General features: G+C 35.2%; 2 protein-coding genes across 6 annotated transcripts in view; one reads left to right on the top strand and one right to left on the bottom strand.

The window, feature by feature from the left end:
- LOC123524074 (uncharacterized) overlaps positions 1–18,970 on the bottom strand; it is a 35,810-nt gene that overhangs the window by 1,595 nt on the left and 15,245 nt on the right. The window contains exons 10-13 of the mRNA XM_053532897.1: positions 5,981–6,006; positions 2,995–3,061; positions 1,172–1,315; positions 546–643 (exon numbers count right to left, since the gene is read on the bottom strand). Coding sequence (XP_053388872.1) covers positions 546–643; positions 1,172–1,315; positions 2,995–3,061; positions 5,981–6,006 — 335 coding nt within the window. The remainder of the gene's footprint in view (positions 1–545; positions 644–1,171; positions 1,316–2,994; positions 3,062–5,980; positions 6,007–18,970) is intronic.
- LOC123544056 (uncharacterized) lies at positions 8,655–18,168 on the top strand. 5 transcript variants are annotated; one of them, XM_045330135.2, is made up of 7 exons: positions 8,655–8,902; positions 9,434–9,454; positions 14,112–14,142; positions 14,721–14,864; positions 16,425–16,541; positions 16,996–17,121; positions 17,587–18,168. In XM_045330135.2, exons 1-7 carry the CDS (start codon positions 8,900–8,902, stop codon positions 17,613–17,615), a joined length of 471 nt encoding a protein of 156 aa, XP_045186070.1. In that variant the 5' UTR covers positions 8,655–8,899; the 3' UTR covers positions 17,616–18,168. The 5 variants fall into 5 exon arrangements, with proteins under 5 accessions (XP_045186070.1, XP_045186074.1, XP_045186050.1 ...); XM_045330115.2 differs by lacking the exon at positions 8,655–8,902 and adding an exon at positions 8,957–9,189; XM_045330139.2 differs by lacking the exon at positions 9,434–9,454 and having other exon boundaries at positions 8,665–8,902.

Below are 18,970 nucleotides of genomic sequence, written 5' to 3' on the forward strand. Positions count from 1 at the left end.
GAATCCAGACCAGCCTCTGCATCCGCACAGCTGTTTGCATTCAAAGCATATTGGAATTAGAGAAAAAGCAAACAGCATGGATCCTGACCAGACTGTCCGGATCGCAGACTTGTCTGGATCCAGGCTGGTCGCAAACGCACTATGTTGGTTTTCTCATGGCGTGGCTCATATGAGCTTTTCACTCACGATATGCATAACGAAGGATCTCATCATGTCTTTCATATGCCAGTTTTGAAACCAAGCCACATCCATTTAGCCATTGGTTTCAATAGAATGAGCATTATTGCTTAAGAGTTGCAGCATTTGATGGAAATCATATATCAAGCATCTAACTTTCAAGAATCATCTTTTATGGAGTCAAACCATTAATGTAAACCAGATTATATATATACTGTCAGACTTGTGTTTGTGAACAAAAACAAGCTGGCTCTATAAAGATCACTATTTTCTTCGTTTCCAAATAAAAAATTCTTTATATTTTAACAAGCTGGTAAAACATGGTCCTTATAACAGGTTTGACTGTATAAATGAACGTTTTGCACTACATTAAAAGCTTCTCTGAGTTCCCTTTGCGGGTCAGGATGATCATGACATCTTTTAGCCATCATTTCTAAAAACTCGCCAAAGTCTATTTCACCATTTCCTGTAAATTTAAAGAAATAGCCGTCTTAAACGATACATTTTGTGATACAGGATGTGATACAAGATGTTAAGACTTAATTGGATCAGTATGCCAGTAAAAGAAAATTTCATATACCTGCTCAAGATATAATTTTCTATGTTGCGAAGACAAACAGACATGGGTCAAAGCCTATGTGTATAAGTAGAGTACCTGTCTAAATATAGGGCCTACCAGATGTTAAAGTGCCTGTCTAGATAAAGGGTCTGTTGGATGTTAAATTCGTCACTAAATATTTCTGAATTTATTACCATAAGGCCACGTGCCCAGAATAAATGTTGCTGAATTTGTTGGTATTAATTTTCATTCAGTTAAACAGATATTCTCGTGTCATTTTTTTTTCAATTTTTGGTTATTATTATTTAACTATTTTCATTTTCCGAGGGGACAATTTAAAATGCGACCCTAGGCACGGAAATATCTCGTCTACTTCTGTCGCTGTTGTGCGAGGAAGACTTGAAATGTACCATTCTAAGTAAAAGAATTGCTTACCATCGATATCCACTTCGTTTATCATGTCTCTGAGTTCAGTGTCTGTTGGGTTCTGTCCCAGTGACCGCATTACCGTACCCAGTTCTTCCGTTGATATTGTACCACTTGCATCTTTGTCAAACAGTGCAAATGCCTCTTTAAACTCTGTCAAATATCATACAAAAAATCGGTATATTTTTGTATAAAGTCGTGTTAATTCAGCTCAGTTATAAATAGAACTTGAAGCTTTTTCGAGAAAAAAATACTGGCTTATAATATGGTGGCTGTTTTCTGCCATATCGTGCCTTAATGCGGACAGCATACATTTCCATAGAAATATTCGCACAGTGAGACAGTTTTACAGCTGTAACTTTTAACTGTAAATATTTACAGCTGTATATTTGAGACCTAAATATTTTTACACCTGTAAATTGCAACAGTACTTTTTGTCATTTTCAATTTAGAAGTCTTTTACAGCTATGATTTTAAAACAAAGGTCTTTTACATACATTTTACAGATGTAAAACCGGTGCTATTTTCGTACAGGTATCATATGTATTTACAAATCAAAAACAGTTTTCCTAGATTTCGAAGACAAGAGACTTTAAACTTTCTTCATTGTTGACCAGTGACAAAAATATGGTTTAAAGAATTTATTTCGTAGATCTCGTAGATCACGGAGTTTTGAGCAAACTAATAAAAAGTATGTGTGAATAGGTCCTACATCTTGACAGGACGAATCTGTATATGCATATATTTGATTTTTCATTCCACACTTATGAAAGTCCATATGTTGCTGTAAAATGCATGCTACTAGAAAAGCCGAGTTCTTTACATTATATGAACAATTTTGATCAGCATCGTACTCAGATCTGTTAATTTAACAAGGGATGAATCACATTGACATAATATTTTAAAACAATATTATATCAAATTTATTTCATGCCGGATTACAAATGGTACCTTACCAATTCTCTGTAAAGTACTGATGAATTGGTACAATGTAGGCTTTTTTTTACCACGCCAAGGGTCCGTTTTAAGAAATTTTGTATGAAATCATTTCAATATGAGCCACGCCATGAGAAAACCAATATAGTGGCTTTGCGACCAGCACGGATCCAGACCAGCCTGCGCATCCGCGCAGTCTGGTCAGGATCCATGCTGTTCGCTAACAGTTTCTCTAATTGTAATAGGCTTGAAAGCGAACAGCATGGATCCTGACCAGACTGCGCGGATGCGCAAGCTGGTTTGGAACCGTGCTGGTCGCAAAGCCACTATGTTGGTTTTCTCATGGCATGGCTCATATAAGTAGTTTCACGAGTTCCCCATACTTCTGACCCAAAGTTCATTATGGAAGCAACAAGTGAATTATAGATAACAATTTTGGGAGACTGGTAATTCTTTGTGTCCAAAAAAGAGATTATATAATGCAAATGATGCATGTTGAACACCGTTATTCCAATCACCTCATTATAAATCAAGATATATTTCCGAGAATGTCTCCCATTTTTAAGACTTCGTAGATGACAGTAATGTTCTGTATCTGTTACCATACATCATGTAGTTTCTTATGATTTTGCAAAAATAATTTGATCAGCACCAATGCAAGACGGGGAATGATTTTCAGTTACCGTGAAAATGTCATCAAGATCAGAGTTTATATTGTCCAGCAAATGTAATCCATTATCGATGTTTGTATGCCTATATTACTTTTTCGTATGTGATTATATGTAATCAATTTCGAAACGAATGTCATTATATGAAATCAGTTGATAAAATAATGAACGTCTTATGTTATCATACGTAATCAGTTACACAATATATGTCGTAATGAAATCAGTTACCTTGCACTTCCTTGTCTTTAAGTCCATGATTATTCGGACTGCAGTCTTTAACAGCAGTCTGTTCTGTCTGCTCAATGAAATAATAAAAACATTTTTATTTTATAGTTACTACATGGTCACGCATTTCGTATTAATCAAACTCATTAAATTGCCAAAGTAAAGAAAGCGGTTATGGTAAAAGACCGTCCGTCTCTAATCTGCTTAGCTGAATCCAGAATTTGTTCAGGATTAATTTAAAGAATATAACATGTATAATCAATAAAAAAGACATACCATGATTTTTTCCGTTTTTGTCTATGTCATATGCACATGCATTTACTGTAGGTAAATCTGAAGTTAACTAAATGTTGATTACCGATAGTCAATATGTACAAGAATGTTTTTTTAACTGTAGAACCAGCAGAGCATATTGTGCGATTGAAATTAAGAAATGAACTAGAAACAAAAGAATAAGATCAGGTTTTATAAAGAGAAAACAATATCCGTAACATTGGTCGAATTGTTTGTTAAGAAATATTCAGGCTTTCATTAGTGACGCTAACTTCTTTATTTACATAATTTGATACCACCGACGCCTCTAAAATCTTCTGCTAAACTTAATCTTCTATAGGCTTAATTAGAACTTAATCTTCTATAGGCTTAATTAAGGGATTAATTAATACTGTATGGATTAAGGATCACACTTATGTACTTTTTGCTCAGAAAATGTTCCATATAAAAAATAGATAGCCGATGATCCTTTCACATTTTCAAAATGGTCTGCTAGTAGTAGCGCGAAGACGCGTGCGTATATAAATTCATACTACATGCGAACGAAGAAATTATTATTATTATTATTATACCAGATTTATATAGCGCCCTTTTCATGATCAATTTCACGTTCAAAGGCGCTTTACATAGTTCAAATGCAGCCACACAGGGCGCATAATCCATCCTCTACTAGTACAGACACAGAGCGATCTGACCAGAGGGACAGTGTGAGACAAAGTCCCCACGACAGAGAGATCAGAAATCAGATACAAGCTCGTTGCGAATAGACAGCCTGGTTCTTTAACGTGCCCAGTGTATAGCACTGATACACGCAAGGATTGCCTGGGTTCCTGACCAGTACACCTCTGGTTGGGTGGGAAACACTGAAAAGCGTTTCTGAAAATTTCCGAGTTGCTGCCTGGGATCGAACCCCCGACCTCAGGATTGGAAGGCCAGTGTGCAAACCACTGAGCTATCCGTCCACCCAATGGTGGAAATATGAAATATGAATAAACAATTTGACTTGACCAGCATGATATTTGTAGAGCCAAATCCACCGGGACAAAATTGTACAGGATTAGTCTTGGATGCGCTGTAAAAAAATTATGTTTATTGCTCTTGAAAGGGAGATAATTACACCGTTATATTTCTATTTTCTCTGCAGCAGTATTGGGACTCAACTGATAACAGACTCGGTTTGATTCCTCTGTGCTTGTTAGCGTTATATAGTCTTATAAAATTATTTTACTATCATAACTGTCTTTGAGTAGTGACCGTAAAAAAGTCACCAAGTTGGGCTAGTGTTGTCATCATTCCCGTTCCTTTGGGATCAATTCAATATAAATTTATCCAAAGAATTTCGCTGTCGCTGTCGCTGTCACTAGAGGACCGCTGTCACTAGAGGACATGAGATGTGTTGCATCGTTCATTACCTCTCATAAACAGCTGTGTAGTCCAACCTCCTATTTCAGTGCATGCTCACAAAGAATCTTTGGCTTGCCTTTTCTTATCTATGTCAGAGACATCTTAAAAAAACAACATGTTATATTCAAGTAAAAGAGGAGTTTCTGAAGAATAAGACAGAAGTCTTAAACAGCTTATAAACGGCGGTGCGAATTTAGTGTTCCAAGAAGGTGACAAAGTTTGTAAATTATATCACCGTGGCCTAGTGGTTAAGGCGTCCGCCTCGGGATCGGGAGGTCGAAGGTTCGAGCCCCATGGGGAGCGTTCGTCCGGGGGATGATTGTCATGGGACTCTTTCTGAAAAGGCTGGTTCGTGAACCGTGAGCTAGTTAAATGAATGGTTACCGACTTCTATCCGCCTGGCGCCTGGCATAGTGGAAGGAGTTGGGAGGTAATTGGTACGCACAATAAAAGTGTCTCATAGGCCAAATTGGCTGGCCCTTTCAATAGGAGTGACACTATAGTAAACAAGACCTTCACCTTTTACCTTTTATATAATAGTAAATACACTTAATAGTTAATACATTAAGCTTTCTATAAGAAAAAGAGAGAAAAGTTTCTTACAGCAGTACTTGCGGTTAGTCTGTTAGTTAAGCTAATTAGAGATGACTGCTGCTGGGGTTTGGCCAACATTGATAACAAAGGTTGTAAATGGGCATCTTGAATTTCACCAACGAAATTGTAGCCCGCCGTTAATTCAATCCATCTCGTTGACATTAGGTCATCAAAAATGCAAACCGTCAGGCTCTGAAATGTAACGGTAGCTAAGAAGTGATGACAGCGAAGATATCTTAAAGAGAAGAAGATGGAGCAGTATGAATGAAATTTATAAAGTAGTTATTAGTCATGCCTTTTCAGTAGAAGTCGTGGATAAGAAAAACACATATTTACCATTATGTTTTAGGAATCACGCTTAAGTTCTTATTCATTTAATATTTTTTTCAGACGGACGTGTCAATATCAGGCAATGTGTCGATTTACAGGTGTTGCAAAAATGCACTGGTCAAATAGAACAGTTTGTTCTAAACCTTTTTTATTTTCTATTCTAACACGACCCAATTTATTTTCCTATCGAAAGAAAAATGACTGGCGCTTGGGTTCAATAGGTTCACCATTATAACACTATTTTCTCTCGCTTTGACGGGACTCCTTTTACGAAATACAGCTACTTATTTTTTACGTATTTTTGTAGTAACTTCAAAACCCAAAATATTACAATATACACTGTATTTAAAGCGTGTTACAAATTTTCCTTGCATCTGCCAACAATTACCATACACATCAGCCGATAGTATAATTCTGAAAGAGTAAGACAACAGTTTAATCTAGTTTGTAAAAACAATTCAAGATCTTCTAAAATGAGACGAATAGTGCTGGCGAATTATTTTACCCTTCTCTCAAACTAACTGATATATTAAAAAAGGTCGGAGTAAGAGTTACAACTAAACACATATAGCTTTAAATAAGTGTCTTTCCACCAAGGCCCTACATAATTTGAACCAGAAGACGTTTCTACAAAGTGTCAATTCCTATTTAAGGTCAATGACAGTGCCCGGGGACGGGGATATATGCTTCTCTGTTAATATTTCAACAAATAAATTGAATAAGAAAAAATGCATCCATTGTGATGCATCCCTCTTGAAAATCAGACTGTGAATCGAACAAAAATAGGCAAATATTTAGTGAATATCTTCAAAGACGTAGATGATAATCCTTGATTACGTATTACAATCAAAATGATATGAGCCGTGCCATGAGAAAATCAACATAGTGGGTTTGCGACCAGCATGGATCCAGACCAGCCTGCGCATCCGCGCAGTCTGGTCAGGATCCATGCTGTTCGCTAATGGCTTCTCTAATTGCAGTAGGCTTTAAAAGCGAACAGCATGGATCCTAACCAGACTGCGCGGATGCGCAGGCTGGTCTGGATCCATGCTGGTCGCACACCCATTATGTTGGTTTTCTCATGGCGCGGCTCATATATCTCAAACCGTGATTTGGTCTTGAATAAAATGATTTTTATCGTTCAGGTATTTATAATATTATCACATTGGCTAAGCCCTTGTGATATAATTACTCAAAACAATCAGTTTATTCAACGATAAATTGCTGTTTGGGATATATCAATTTTTTAGATGGAAGCAGAAATTTCATTCGTTTGATGACATTGATCTGAAGATGGTTGAAAGGGCTGGCGATGGTTTTCTCTATATTTACTCCAGTTGTCAGCTCTATATAATTTCACAAGATGACTGACGACACATGCAAACTCCAGATGATTGTGGAACAATAACATCCTGAACCTTTTTGATGCTGATATTTAATAAAAGACTTTTATGCCACAAACAAATTACTCAAATTACTTAAAAGGTTATGACGCGTGTGACATAAGATCAATATTTATTAACGATATTTCGGATGGGCAAATACAAAGATATAATCATATATTGTTTTAAAGTAGATGGTCTCTTTAAGCTTGCTGTACTGTCATTGTATATCTGGTATTTTTCTGTCAGTCTGAAAGTTAGGTAGAATATGCGGTTTTCTTTCTTAAAAGTAATCAGTAAGCAAAGTCAGAAAAGTGAAATATGACGTTAATCAACAGGGAATAAAGCTTGAATAAAATATGAACTGACATCAAATCAAAAAGATGTATCAGAAAGTCACACACGCCTAAATAGTATTCCTTATATAATGTATATAGAATTGAAATTTTCTAAAAACCTGCCGATCATAGCTAGACCTATTGTAGAAAACAAATCCTTGTCTGTTTAAAACAATTATTATAAAACTGACATAAAATGAAGGGAAAAGTAGGACTCAAGTATTTTCTAAGAGATATTTCTCGTCACATTTGCTTGACTTTTACTTCACCAGATACGACCTTTTCTCCCATAATTTCTACCAAAATGCCAAAAATACAGCCGCAATGAAATTGAAGCAAAAAAGCATATGTAGCCATGCCAAGTGAAAAAGTCTGTGTTCAAAACGGCTCCCACGCCGGTTCCTTTCGGCTAGACAGGCGAGAAACGAAAATGATATACGATAGACTCTTCTGACCTCTGTGACATTTATACACACTTCAACTGTAAATATCTTACAGGATTAAAATCTTGTTCAAATATATATACACAATAACATATTCTACATTTAATAACTTTGTTTTGCAAGTATGTGTCGACAAACGAGAACTTTAAACTTTCGTGCCTTTAAGCACTCTGAAAGGGTACGTGTTACGCATCACCAGAGCAATGGCTTTTTAATATGAACATTTTTAGTTTGTTATTTTGAATCCAATATAAATGTTGTCCCTTTCCTCAACCCCTGTCGTTTATTACTTCATTTCCGACTGTCACAATAGAAACACATACATATAAAACATTATGTAAATAATAATGACTGGCGATTTCCCCCCAAAATCACAGCCATTCCCCGCTAAACAGTCGCCCCTGATTATATGTGTCACATTTGAACTTTTCTCTTCATTTGCATATTCGTCAGTGTTAATTTAACAAAGGCGAAAAAACAACAACAACAAAGTAGCCCAACCTTCATTTAACATCATGGGATAAAGATCAGTAATGAAAAAATAATTTAATTACAATAGGGATTAGTTCAAATCAGGGGGATCATTTTGCCTTTCATTTGTGCATTAACGTAAAAGTCCGAGGTGTGGGTGGATCTGTCAGGGCATTTAGTAGAATGACGTCAGTAGCTCTGCATAATGTATTAGGCTTACGCACACATCTTTGGTGCTTTTGTTATAATCTGTTACTCGAGCGAAAGACAAAAGGTTCGAACATAACTATAGACCTTTATCTAACATGGCCAGGTTTGAAATCGATATACTTTGTGTTTATAGAACGTTAGATCTACCTGACAGTGATCATAAAAGAAGCTTGTAGTCTGTGTTTACCAAACAATTGTTTTGTAAGAAACCAATTAACATTTTATATTATCCTTTATTGATTAAAGTTAAGAACGAAGGGCCTTATTTATTTAGACATTTAGCAATTGATACTGTGTCACAATGGGAATTTATACCAGCGTTTGATTCCAAATACCTAAATAAATGTAAAAGGAATCATGTGAATAAATATAAATAAATTGTAAAATGTTTCAATTACATTTTTGAGACTAAGACTTACTGAATATCAATTCCTACGTTTGAAGGATTTTGAATAAGTGCACAATGGTGGGTATATATAACATTTAACCTTTTAATCCGCTTCAAATCCTTTTACTTTCCATTTTGTATGTATATTTAAGTCAATAATTTTTTAAGTCAGTGTGAAAATAAGGCAAAATTTAATCCATGAATAGAGGCTAGAATTTGTCAGTTTTGTTTTCCAAGACTTTAATTATGAAATTAACGCATATTTTAATGCCATAATTGATAACTAATTTGTGATTCTAATGGCGCGGAATAGGGCACATCAGCCTCATCGGCGAAACACGCATTGCATGACAGCTATTCCAGAGGTAAAAAGTTTTAATTCATAAGTTCAACAGCTTTACTGTACAGCAGACTAGCAGTTGCATATAGAAACGGATTTTGATATAAAATCTGATAGACATTTGAAAGATGAAGAAGTGTTTTAGAAAATCGTTAAATATTTCAAAATTTGATATGTGTAAAATATGATACATTTCATTTTTCTTTGTTTAAGTCGCTTCATACAGTTCAAAATTTAACTTTGAAAAAAAATCTTTATTTTTTATTAAGCACAAAGGTAGGATTATAAACGTGAGTACACAGTGTTAAGATAAAAAAGTTTGTTGTTTACAGGCAATGTGTTTTCTACAAATGTTGTTGTTTGTTTTGTTTTAATTATGGAAATGGGAGTTGCACACGTATTTGTTTTTTTTTATTTTGAATCCGATTTTACGATGTTGCTTCGGAATTGCATTTATAACCCAGTAAGATTAATGAACAGATATCCACGATGTATGTCCGCCTTGTAAACTTTTAAAGAAATTGCAAAAAAGAGAGATTTTTTTCGTTCCTCCTTTCGAGTTTAGATACTTTTGTTTGTGTATGTTTGCTAGTTTCTCATTGTATAGAGCTGCGTGAAAGTAGCAATGAACTCGACAATCGTAGATCGACAATGTTCAGAAAGAGTCACGTTAAAGGATAAACATTCGAAAGTAACCAAATTGCAGATCATTCAATATTACAAAATCTTTTAATCGCAGCTTGGATTTAGGGAAAAAACTGATAAACCCGGAATTTGGATATCAGCCTAGGCCTGCAATTGGTCAATTGAGATTTAAACTGCAGCCGCACAAAACCTTTCCAGCTGATATTTTGCTGAAGTGGACAAAACTCCTCCCATACCGTCTTTATTATGTTATAGATTGTGTACGTATATACTATTATTACATACTCGTTTCTATTTCCCGTTAAGTTACACTGGTACCGGAAACGTCAATATTTTTCCATACACTGACGCCTGAATTTCATATCGGGTGCGTGACGTAGTTCAGTGTGTGTTATTGCACTATCTTTTTCTATTTAGTTCAGTATTGTCAGTCCTATTCAGGCTGTTGAACAAATTTATGATATTTGGATTATATTTTTACGTGTAGATGCGTATGTAATAAAAAAGTTATTATCTTTGCATCGGGAAATATGCACTCGTTCTTCAGCGGAGGAATATTGCGCGCTAATAACCTATAATTATAGCATCGATTACACATCAATATTTTGCCAATGTTTAAAATGTGTAAGTATTTTTTGATATAGACCTTGAATTTGACCGTACCATGTTGTATGGATGAGGAGCATAATGCTCAAAAATAAAATTTCACTTCTGTTTCTTTTTCTTTTTTAAAATGTTTTCTTAAAATTACAAGATGGACAAAATATTTTTCTTTTTCTGCTACAGTATTGTAACCATTTTAATATGAATGGGATTTCGTCTTGTTGGGGTTTGAAATATTAGGTTGAGGGGTTTTGTCGGCCTTGACATTTTAATGGGAGGGACTTTGTCTTACCTGTGAGATTTTTGAGATTAGTGGGAGGTATTTTTTTATACGCCCGAGTTTATGTAGAAAGAGTGCAATGATGGATCAACATTGAAAATTGTTAATATCGCAGAATGTCAAACTCTCAGGTCAGCGGTAAAAACGGGGAAAATGTTCCTGCCGCAAATCAACATTTAACTGGCAAAAAAATTGATATGACAAGATTTCAATGTCTATCTAGGTCTGAATCGTACATCAACACTAAACAAAATACCAAGGTTATAGATCGACATTCAATGTTAAGCTAGATCTGCTCGACATCTAATGTTAAGCCAGATCTGCAATCGTAGATCAACTTTTCAAAAGCAGATCTTTGCTCAACATTCCAAACTGCCAAGATCCCTGTTCAACAGTCAAATATATTCAAGTTGTAGATAAACATTCAGAAAATAGAAAAAGTGTAAAACCAGTCGCTCAGCATGACATATTTGAAAATGTTGCAGACTCGGTTTTGTCTGAGCCTGATCATTGACGGAAGTGGAAATGCATGCTACCGTCCACGTATAAATTAGAATGTCGATCCAGGTCTGCAAGTGAAAATTGGATTCATGATACTATTGCCCGCTTCATAGGATACTTCACACCACTGTTTTTTTAGGGAAAATATTTCTAAACATTTAGACAGTGTCGTTGGTAGATAACTCATAGATGTAGTTGGAAATGCCCTGTGATAAAAAGGAAATTTCATGACATTGCTTTAATTACTTTTCTTTGAAGCTATTAATGCGGTATTGTGTATGTGCTTCTTGATTTTATTTGATTTTGTTTGCTGTGATGTTCGAAGGTTAACTGAGCCTCGCCATGAGAAAACCAACATAGTGGCTTTGCAACCAGCATGGATCCAGACTGTTCGCTAATGGTTTCTCTAATTGCATTAGACTTTGAAAGCGAACAGCATGGATCCTGACCAGACTGCGCGGATGCGCAGGCTGGTCTGGATCCATGCTGGTCGCAAAGCCACTTTGTTGGTTTTCTCATGGTGCGGCTCAACTGTATTTTTTTTAGGCTTTACACATGAAATAAATACACTTAGCGAAACAACGCGATATCTTTGACACTAATTATACATTTGGAAAATTTCCACATATTTAGAAAAATGTTGTAAATAACATGTTAAAACTTTCAACAAAGTCGAATGCTGTTATGGTATCATTTTATTTATTCTACTGTCTCAATCCAATTTAATAAAGTCACAATATACACATAAATGACGCAAATTTAGAAACGAGCAATTTTCGATATAAGACTGGAAATTCGTGACAAAAGAATTACGGTGTAATGTAAGTACGGTGTACCGTAAGAGCCATCGCCGCATAACGTGAGCTCGAAACTAGTAGTGTGAAAAATCGAAACAACGAACTTGAGTCGAAGTTATTTCGTACTTTCATCATCGTTCGTTCGACTTTTCCCCATCGTGGTTTCGTTGTTTCGAGCTCACCACCATAGTTTCAACATTTCACCATCGTACTTTCGACAATGCTATAGACAAACTGCTGTCCAAAATCATTCAACATAAGTTTTTCTTTCAGTCATACTCCATCACAGTAATTGGTTTGACATGGGTCTTTGTTTTTTGCTTGTTCAATATCACTCACATTAAAAGCTGTCAAAGGTATTGTAGTTTATGTTTACATAACGATGATGTTCCATATTAGAAATTCAAATAAAAATGTTTATCTACCCATTTTTAATCATAAAGCAAATTAAGAGCGTTTGTTTGGTTAAATGCTTGCAATAATAGTCGATTACTTGAACAAAACGGTATTCTGCTAGGCTTACATGGAACTTTACAATATTAAAAACGTCCCACAGGCAGATCTGTTCTCAGCAATCAATAAAATTTCCGATCGCTATTACCTTCTGATAGAACGGTTTATGAGTATTTGATGAGGCAGGTGATATATGGTGATCTTACATTTCGACAGGCAAAATGCTTTGATGCTTATAACCATTGTCTGAAAGAAGTGTTTTACAAAGTTGCGTAAAAGCAGTTGTTTGTGCGTTGTTTTAACTTTAATAACATTCAGGGTGGATTTTATGTATGACAAAATGTTTTGAAAGTTCTGTGGATTATTTTCTGTTCTCTAGACTTCGGATATTTGGAACCTTAAAACCTTTTTTTATTAAAACAAGTAATAGATTTTCACTTAGAATATAATGCTTATCATCTATTTGCTGGACTTGGAACACTGTCATTTTTAACGTCATTCAAAGGAATATATGTACTGAATACAGCTAAAACACGACATGCAAAAGGAAGAAGAGTCAAAATCCGTTAGTATAAAATGTTTTTCATTTTCCATACAATTGATTTTGTCTCAGTCCAAGATGACGTCAAAGAAGAACATTAGGTCTACAAATTTATGCCATTTGGTGTCTCATTGTTTTGTAGAATTAATTTATTGATACAATGTGCAGTGCATTATTCCTATCCAAAGGGGATGTATTTGTCTGCTTTTGTTTACTTGACTTTAGATACCGCCATGCCTCAAACATTTCAAGGCTTAAAATGTTCCATTTGAATCCTCGCCGTATTCTAGTCTCTATGGGTATTTAAAAAAAAGTACATTAAATCATTCATCATTCATTTCATACTACATTTGTATTGTCTGTGAAAATCTGTGATTTTTAACACTTTATATGTATTGTTTCTGTTTAGTTTAGTCCACGTGAGGCCGTCGCTACGTTCATCTCGTGAGATATATTTCGACTTTTTTTTCAAAGTAATTATACATGCAAGCTTTTTCATTTCTCCTGGCACAAGCGCTTAGTTTGGTTGGTATGAAAATGAAATGGTTTTAGAACAGAAAAACCCAATTACAGATGTATCAGAATTTTTTGCAGTTTTCAATAACTGGTATGTTGTGTATGAAAATTGATACACAAAGCTCAACATACTTGTTTATCTAAAATAAGCAACACCTATTCGGGTTTTATGCCATATTACACCAAATTAATTTATATACCATTTTATGTTACCTATTTTATTTTTAGACATCACTCTCATAGGCATTCGGCGCATTTGTTTGGTCAGTAATGATACTAAACATCGGCAGACAGTCCAGGACCCCAAAATAAATCCAGCACCCATTTACTATATATAGCTTGATTATATATAGTAAACGGGTGCTGGATTTTTTTGGGGGGTCCTGGCCTGTCTATTGATGTTTATTTTTTAATTTTTTTTATCCCATATAGCATCATTATTGACCAAACAATTGCGTCGAATGTCTATGATCACTATATGTTACCGGCAAAATACATACGTCATTGGTCTTCAAGTTTTGCAGTTTATTATATAAAAAGAGGTTAGGAATTTCAGTCTTACTTTCTTTTAAAGTTTATGTTTTCGCTTAGTTACCTTTTATATCTTTCAGGGAACAAACCTGACAGAGGAAGAAATACAAGGTGGGTAACGAGATCCAGCTAATTTCAAAATATCTATTCAAACCGATTTATGAATTCTTAATAAACGATTCACTTTACTTTATCCAGTAATCGATACCTGTACTGTAATATCGTGATGAATTGAGCCGTTATATTAATTGCCAAGCCGATACTTTATGACTAGGACCCGGTTACTGATAACTATATTTATATTACGCATGTATACATTTAATGGAAACTCTTGAAAGTGTGCAGATTATGATGTGATACCCATTAACAAGCGGACATTGATCAAAGTCACGAACTCAAATATAAATTTTGATTGAATGGTTTAATATTTTGCACAAAGAACATCTCTTTCGGACATCGCAAGCTATATCTCCGTGTCAAAATACACTTGAAACTCGATTACGACTACGATAGCCGAAGTCATTCGGGCTATAATGACCGTTAAAATGCCAATGTATTACTGAAAATTCTGATATCTTAACCAGTTAAGTTTATCGAGTGTATTTAAGAGATTATTAGGAATTTTTAAACATAAATAATGTTTAAAATCGAAGACTGGGACTCATTTTTTAAAAAATGATTTATTTCAGAATTCCGCGAAGCATTCAACATATTTGATCGCGATGGAAGCGGTTCGATAACGGCGAAAGAGTTAGCCATAGCAATGAGGTCACTTGGCAAGAACCCGACAGATGAGGAGCTGGAACGCATGATGACGGAGGTGGATGTTGATGGTATCGTATCAATAAAACTCGATTACTCGAGATTACTCGAACCAATTGAAGTAATCATGCCAATGGCTTACTTGAAGTTAAAATCGCTACCTTATCGCTTCATTTGAAGCTGTTTATGTTAGTTTAAACTGTTAATTTATAATTTGTCTACAGGAATTTTCGTTATCTTTAACCGTTTTTTTAGAAGTTATTGAATCGGTTAATCTAGTACTTGTTAGAATGTATTATCTTTGCAGCGTTGCTTATGTTATGTGTTATTTTTGCTTTTTGTTGTGTGTCTAATTTGCTTGTTGTCATTGGAAAATACCAGAAACTTTTTTTTAAACATTTCGAGGTGTAAAGAGGTCATAAATATCAAATTGATTGCAGTTTGAAATCCACCCGCTACCGGCTCCGTGAAGTCATTTTGGTACGAAATAGGAAAATAATGTATCTGCCTTTAAAAGACTGTCTGTCTAATGGAGATCCCATCCAACGTAATTGTTCACTTCTTATGGCGGCTATCTTTCTGCAGTCTGTGTTAGATAAAACGTTACAAAAATGTTCATCAATCTTTATGTTTTGGCCAAAAGGCCCAAAATATTTCTCTCAAATGTCATTGTATGGAACACATTCTGAAATAAAGTGTTTTTCGTTCTCAGCCTGACCACTATAGCATGCGCGGCAGAAACGTCGTTCTATTGGTACTACATATGCATATGATCCTTGCTTGATTCACCCTATTAAAGGCGTTAAATGGAAAGTTTGCATTATTCAAAACCTTTAAAATAAACATTTTTGACTAGCCTACATGCCATAATAACTTTAATTTTATTTTACAAAGCGGTGATGAACAACTTTGTCTTGTATGACGTTTGAAGACGTAATTCAGTAATTCTTTTAAATCATTTACTTTTTTCCTTGTGTTATCTTTCACGAAGAAAATGACTGTGGTGTGCATCTTAAAACAGAAAAAGTGGAAACTCCACAGGCCGCTCAGCACGACAAAACCGAAAATGTTGCATGCTCGGTTTGATTGTGCCTATTCATGGACGGTAGTGGAAATACATGCTACTGTCCATGCCCTCTAGCCCGTGGATGTGCAGAACTCAACATTTACACATACTACAAGTACTAAAAGCAATTTAGAGACATCCGCAGACGGCGGTGCACATGGAACCTTCAATACAGCGTATGGTCCCCAATTAAAATAATGTGGTTGCCTTAAACGAGAAAACAATGGGCAGAACTACACAAACTGGAATTTAGAAAGGAGATCTGAGGTTATGGAGCCTGCATATCATAGGAACTGCCAAAAGACAAAATTAAAAAGCAGGCACCATATCCAACGGGTGATTATACAACACTCAAAGCTATGAAAGCGGGAGAATTGGAACCACCCAGGCCGAAATGTAACCTACTTATTATGAGGTTATATGGATAAAATAACACAGCTTTATATGTTTATGGCAAGACAAAGTCTAACCAGTTTTGCACAAAACTGTCTTCCTTTTCAGTGTTTGTTTAGAAAACATTTTTTGCTGATCGTATTAAATGTGATAAAGTTTTTTCTTATTTAAGGAAACGGTGAACTAGATTTTGACGAGTTCTGTGATTTAATGTCCCGCAACAAGAAGGACGTAACCAGTCACAAGGCAATAGAAGAAGCCTTCAAAGTTTTTGACAAAGAAGGAAAAGGTTTATATAACCACTCTAAAATGCCGAGCATGTCTGTTCTTTTCTCCATTAAATGTTATCAACCCCTTAAACCAGAAATGTTTTTCTTGAAATTTAAATTCCCTTTATTATTTTCTTTTATCTAGCGTTTCGTCTGGTGATTTCAAATATACCCTACATACTCAGGGTGCTTTAAATGACATTAAATGACATTTCTATTTTTCTAAAATGTGTGTTATTTAAGTAGTATATTTCGTATAAGTTTATTGAAATATTTATTTTACGAATTATCCCTTATGATATATACAAAACTATGTATACAAAGCCAATTTTCATTGTAAATTACATGTATATCAATATTTTTGTATGGATATTCATTTATATCCCTTTTTTATGGTATAAAAATCTTGAGAATATTGAAAATGTTAACTATTTCTGTAAAAATGTCAATTTGGTAAATATGCATTACCTGCAGGAAGCATACCCAGAGAATATTTCCGGCACATAATGACGACTATGGGAGAACGACTAACAGACGAAGAGGTGGATGAAATGCTGGACGAAGCTGATGCTGATGGGGACGGCGAAATTGACATTCTTGGTAATCTATTTTAACACCTATAAGATTTCCCTTCCGGATAATTGTTTTGACCGGAATCAATATATTTCAAATTGAATTGATACGTAGGACGAGTATAATGATAAAATGATTGGGTTCAGTTTCACAAAAGTTTGATTTTTAATATCCTATACAGACAGTAGACTCAATTTTTGGTTAATGAAATGCTTTAAAACGGCGTAAATCCAATACCAAGGATTTACCTTATTATCATTATAATTACGCGATGCTAACTACATAAAAGAAATGTTAGTATTTACTTTACAATAGCTCTTTCACTTCCCACTATTCCATATGTGTTGTTGTGCGCTACCTACCTTTCAAAAAGCTAGATTCCGAGGACATGGTTTCCCTTGAGATCAATTGCAGATAAAATAAGGGAAAGCCTATTTCTACAGTTGTCTTAGCCTGAGGAGTCATACTTTCTAATTGTGGTTTATATTTCAGAATTCACCTCAATGATATCACAATCATAGCTGCTTGCCAGCGTGCCACCCATCACTGAAAACCATCGTGAAATTAAAACTGTTCTGCAATAAAGTTAGATGCCATGATGACCTGAAGCAAGCATCTTGCACTTTTGAATGAAAACACTTATCAGGAGCTATTTGGAAAAATGAACATGGGACCAAACAGTCTTTTAAGTTTTATGCACCTCGGAGCATCTAAGTGTTCAATGATTCGGAGATTTTATTAATTATTTGGATGTATTACATGAACTTAAAAAGATATTGTTATCAACCCATAACTGTTGTTTTAGACATACAATCAATTCTTGAATAGGTACTCGCGAAACTACCCTCAGTAAGTGTATAGCCTCATTTCAATAAATGCTAGTCGTGTATGTTGTTACTGTCCCTGTCAAAGGGTACAAATAACCGTTTACTTTCACATTAAGATGGCGCATATTTTATTTTAAAGATGGCGCATTTTCATTTTCATTGCATTGACTTTCACCTATATCCATTATCTACAAGTTATGTATGATTGAACTTGTGGTTGTTTTTGAGTAAATTTATATTAATCTAATCAATTTCTTTAAATCATTTTGTGACTACATTCTTATGAAGTTCCATCTAAGTGTTCTTTTATTACAGTTTCAATCCAAAATGGCCAGCCATTTGAGTCGTAAGACACGAATTCAGCTAAGAATATCACACTCTCCAAATTCAACACTTAGTGTCAGGCACATAGAGGGTAATGAACTCTATAAATAGTTTTCAGTTTTTAGTTCTAACATGGTCCAGTATTTAAATTGTTAAGACACACGTTGTGTACTATAGAGGTTCGTGTCACAATAATGATTACATGAGCCGTGCCATGAGAAAACCAACATAATGGGTTTGCGACCAGCATGGATCCAGACCAGCCTGCGCATCCGCGCAGTCTGGTCAGGATCCATGCTGTTCGCTTTCAAAGTCTATTGCAATTAGAGAAACTGTTAGCGAACAGCATGGATCCTGACCAGACTGCGCGGATGCGCAGGCTGGTCTGGATCCATGCTGGTCGCATACCCACTATGTTGGTTTTCTCATGGCGTGGCTCAGTCATATTCTTTAATTGGATACAAATCGTCTTAGTATATCTCTAGAAATGGCAGAAATTGAGAAGCAAGTATCAATTGGCAAATGAGCATTTGTCAAATGACATTTACCAAATGGAAATCGGCAAATAGCAAAAGTAAGCAACTTGAAAAAAGCATTTAGCAACTGAGAATTTGGCAAATAGCTGTTGGAAAATGAGCAGTTAGGAAATTAGCAACTGACAGATGGCATTTCTGAACTCGCAGTCGGCAAATAGTTTTTAGCTAATGGCAAACGGCAATAAGCAA

Source organism: Mercenaria mercenaria, chromosome 1, assembly GCF_021730395.1.
Source record: "Mercenaria mercenaria strain notata chromosome 1, MADL_Memer_1, whole genome shotgun sequence".
Classification (NCBI taxonomy): Eukaryota; Metazoa; Mollusca; class Bivalvia; order Venerida; family Veneridae; genus Mercenaria; species Mercenaria mercenaria.

What these genes read in the sequence shown, in the direction of transcription:
- LOC123544056 (XM_045330115.2), top strand. Translation starts at nt 9,124, where the DNA reads ATGGCGCGGAATAGGGCACATCAGCCTCATCGGCGAAACACGCATTGC. An exon ending in ACAAAGGTAGGATTATAAAC is followed by an intron (nt 9,455 to 14,111) that starts GTGAGTACACAG and finishes TATATCTTTCAG; the next exon opens with GGAACAAACCTGACAGAGGA. An exon ending in TTTTGACAAAGAAGGAAAAG is followed by an intron (nt 16,542 to 16,995) that starts GTTTATATAACC and finishes CATTACCTGCAG; the next exon opens with GAAGCATACCCAGAGAATAT.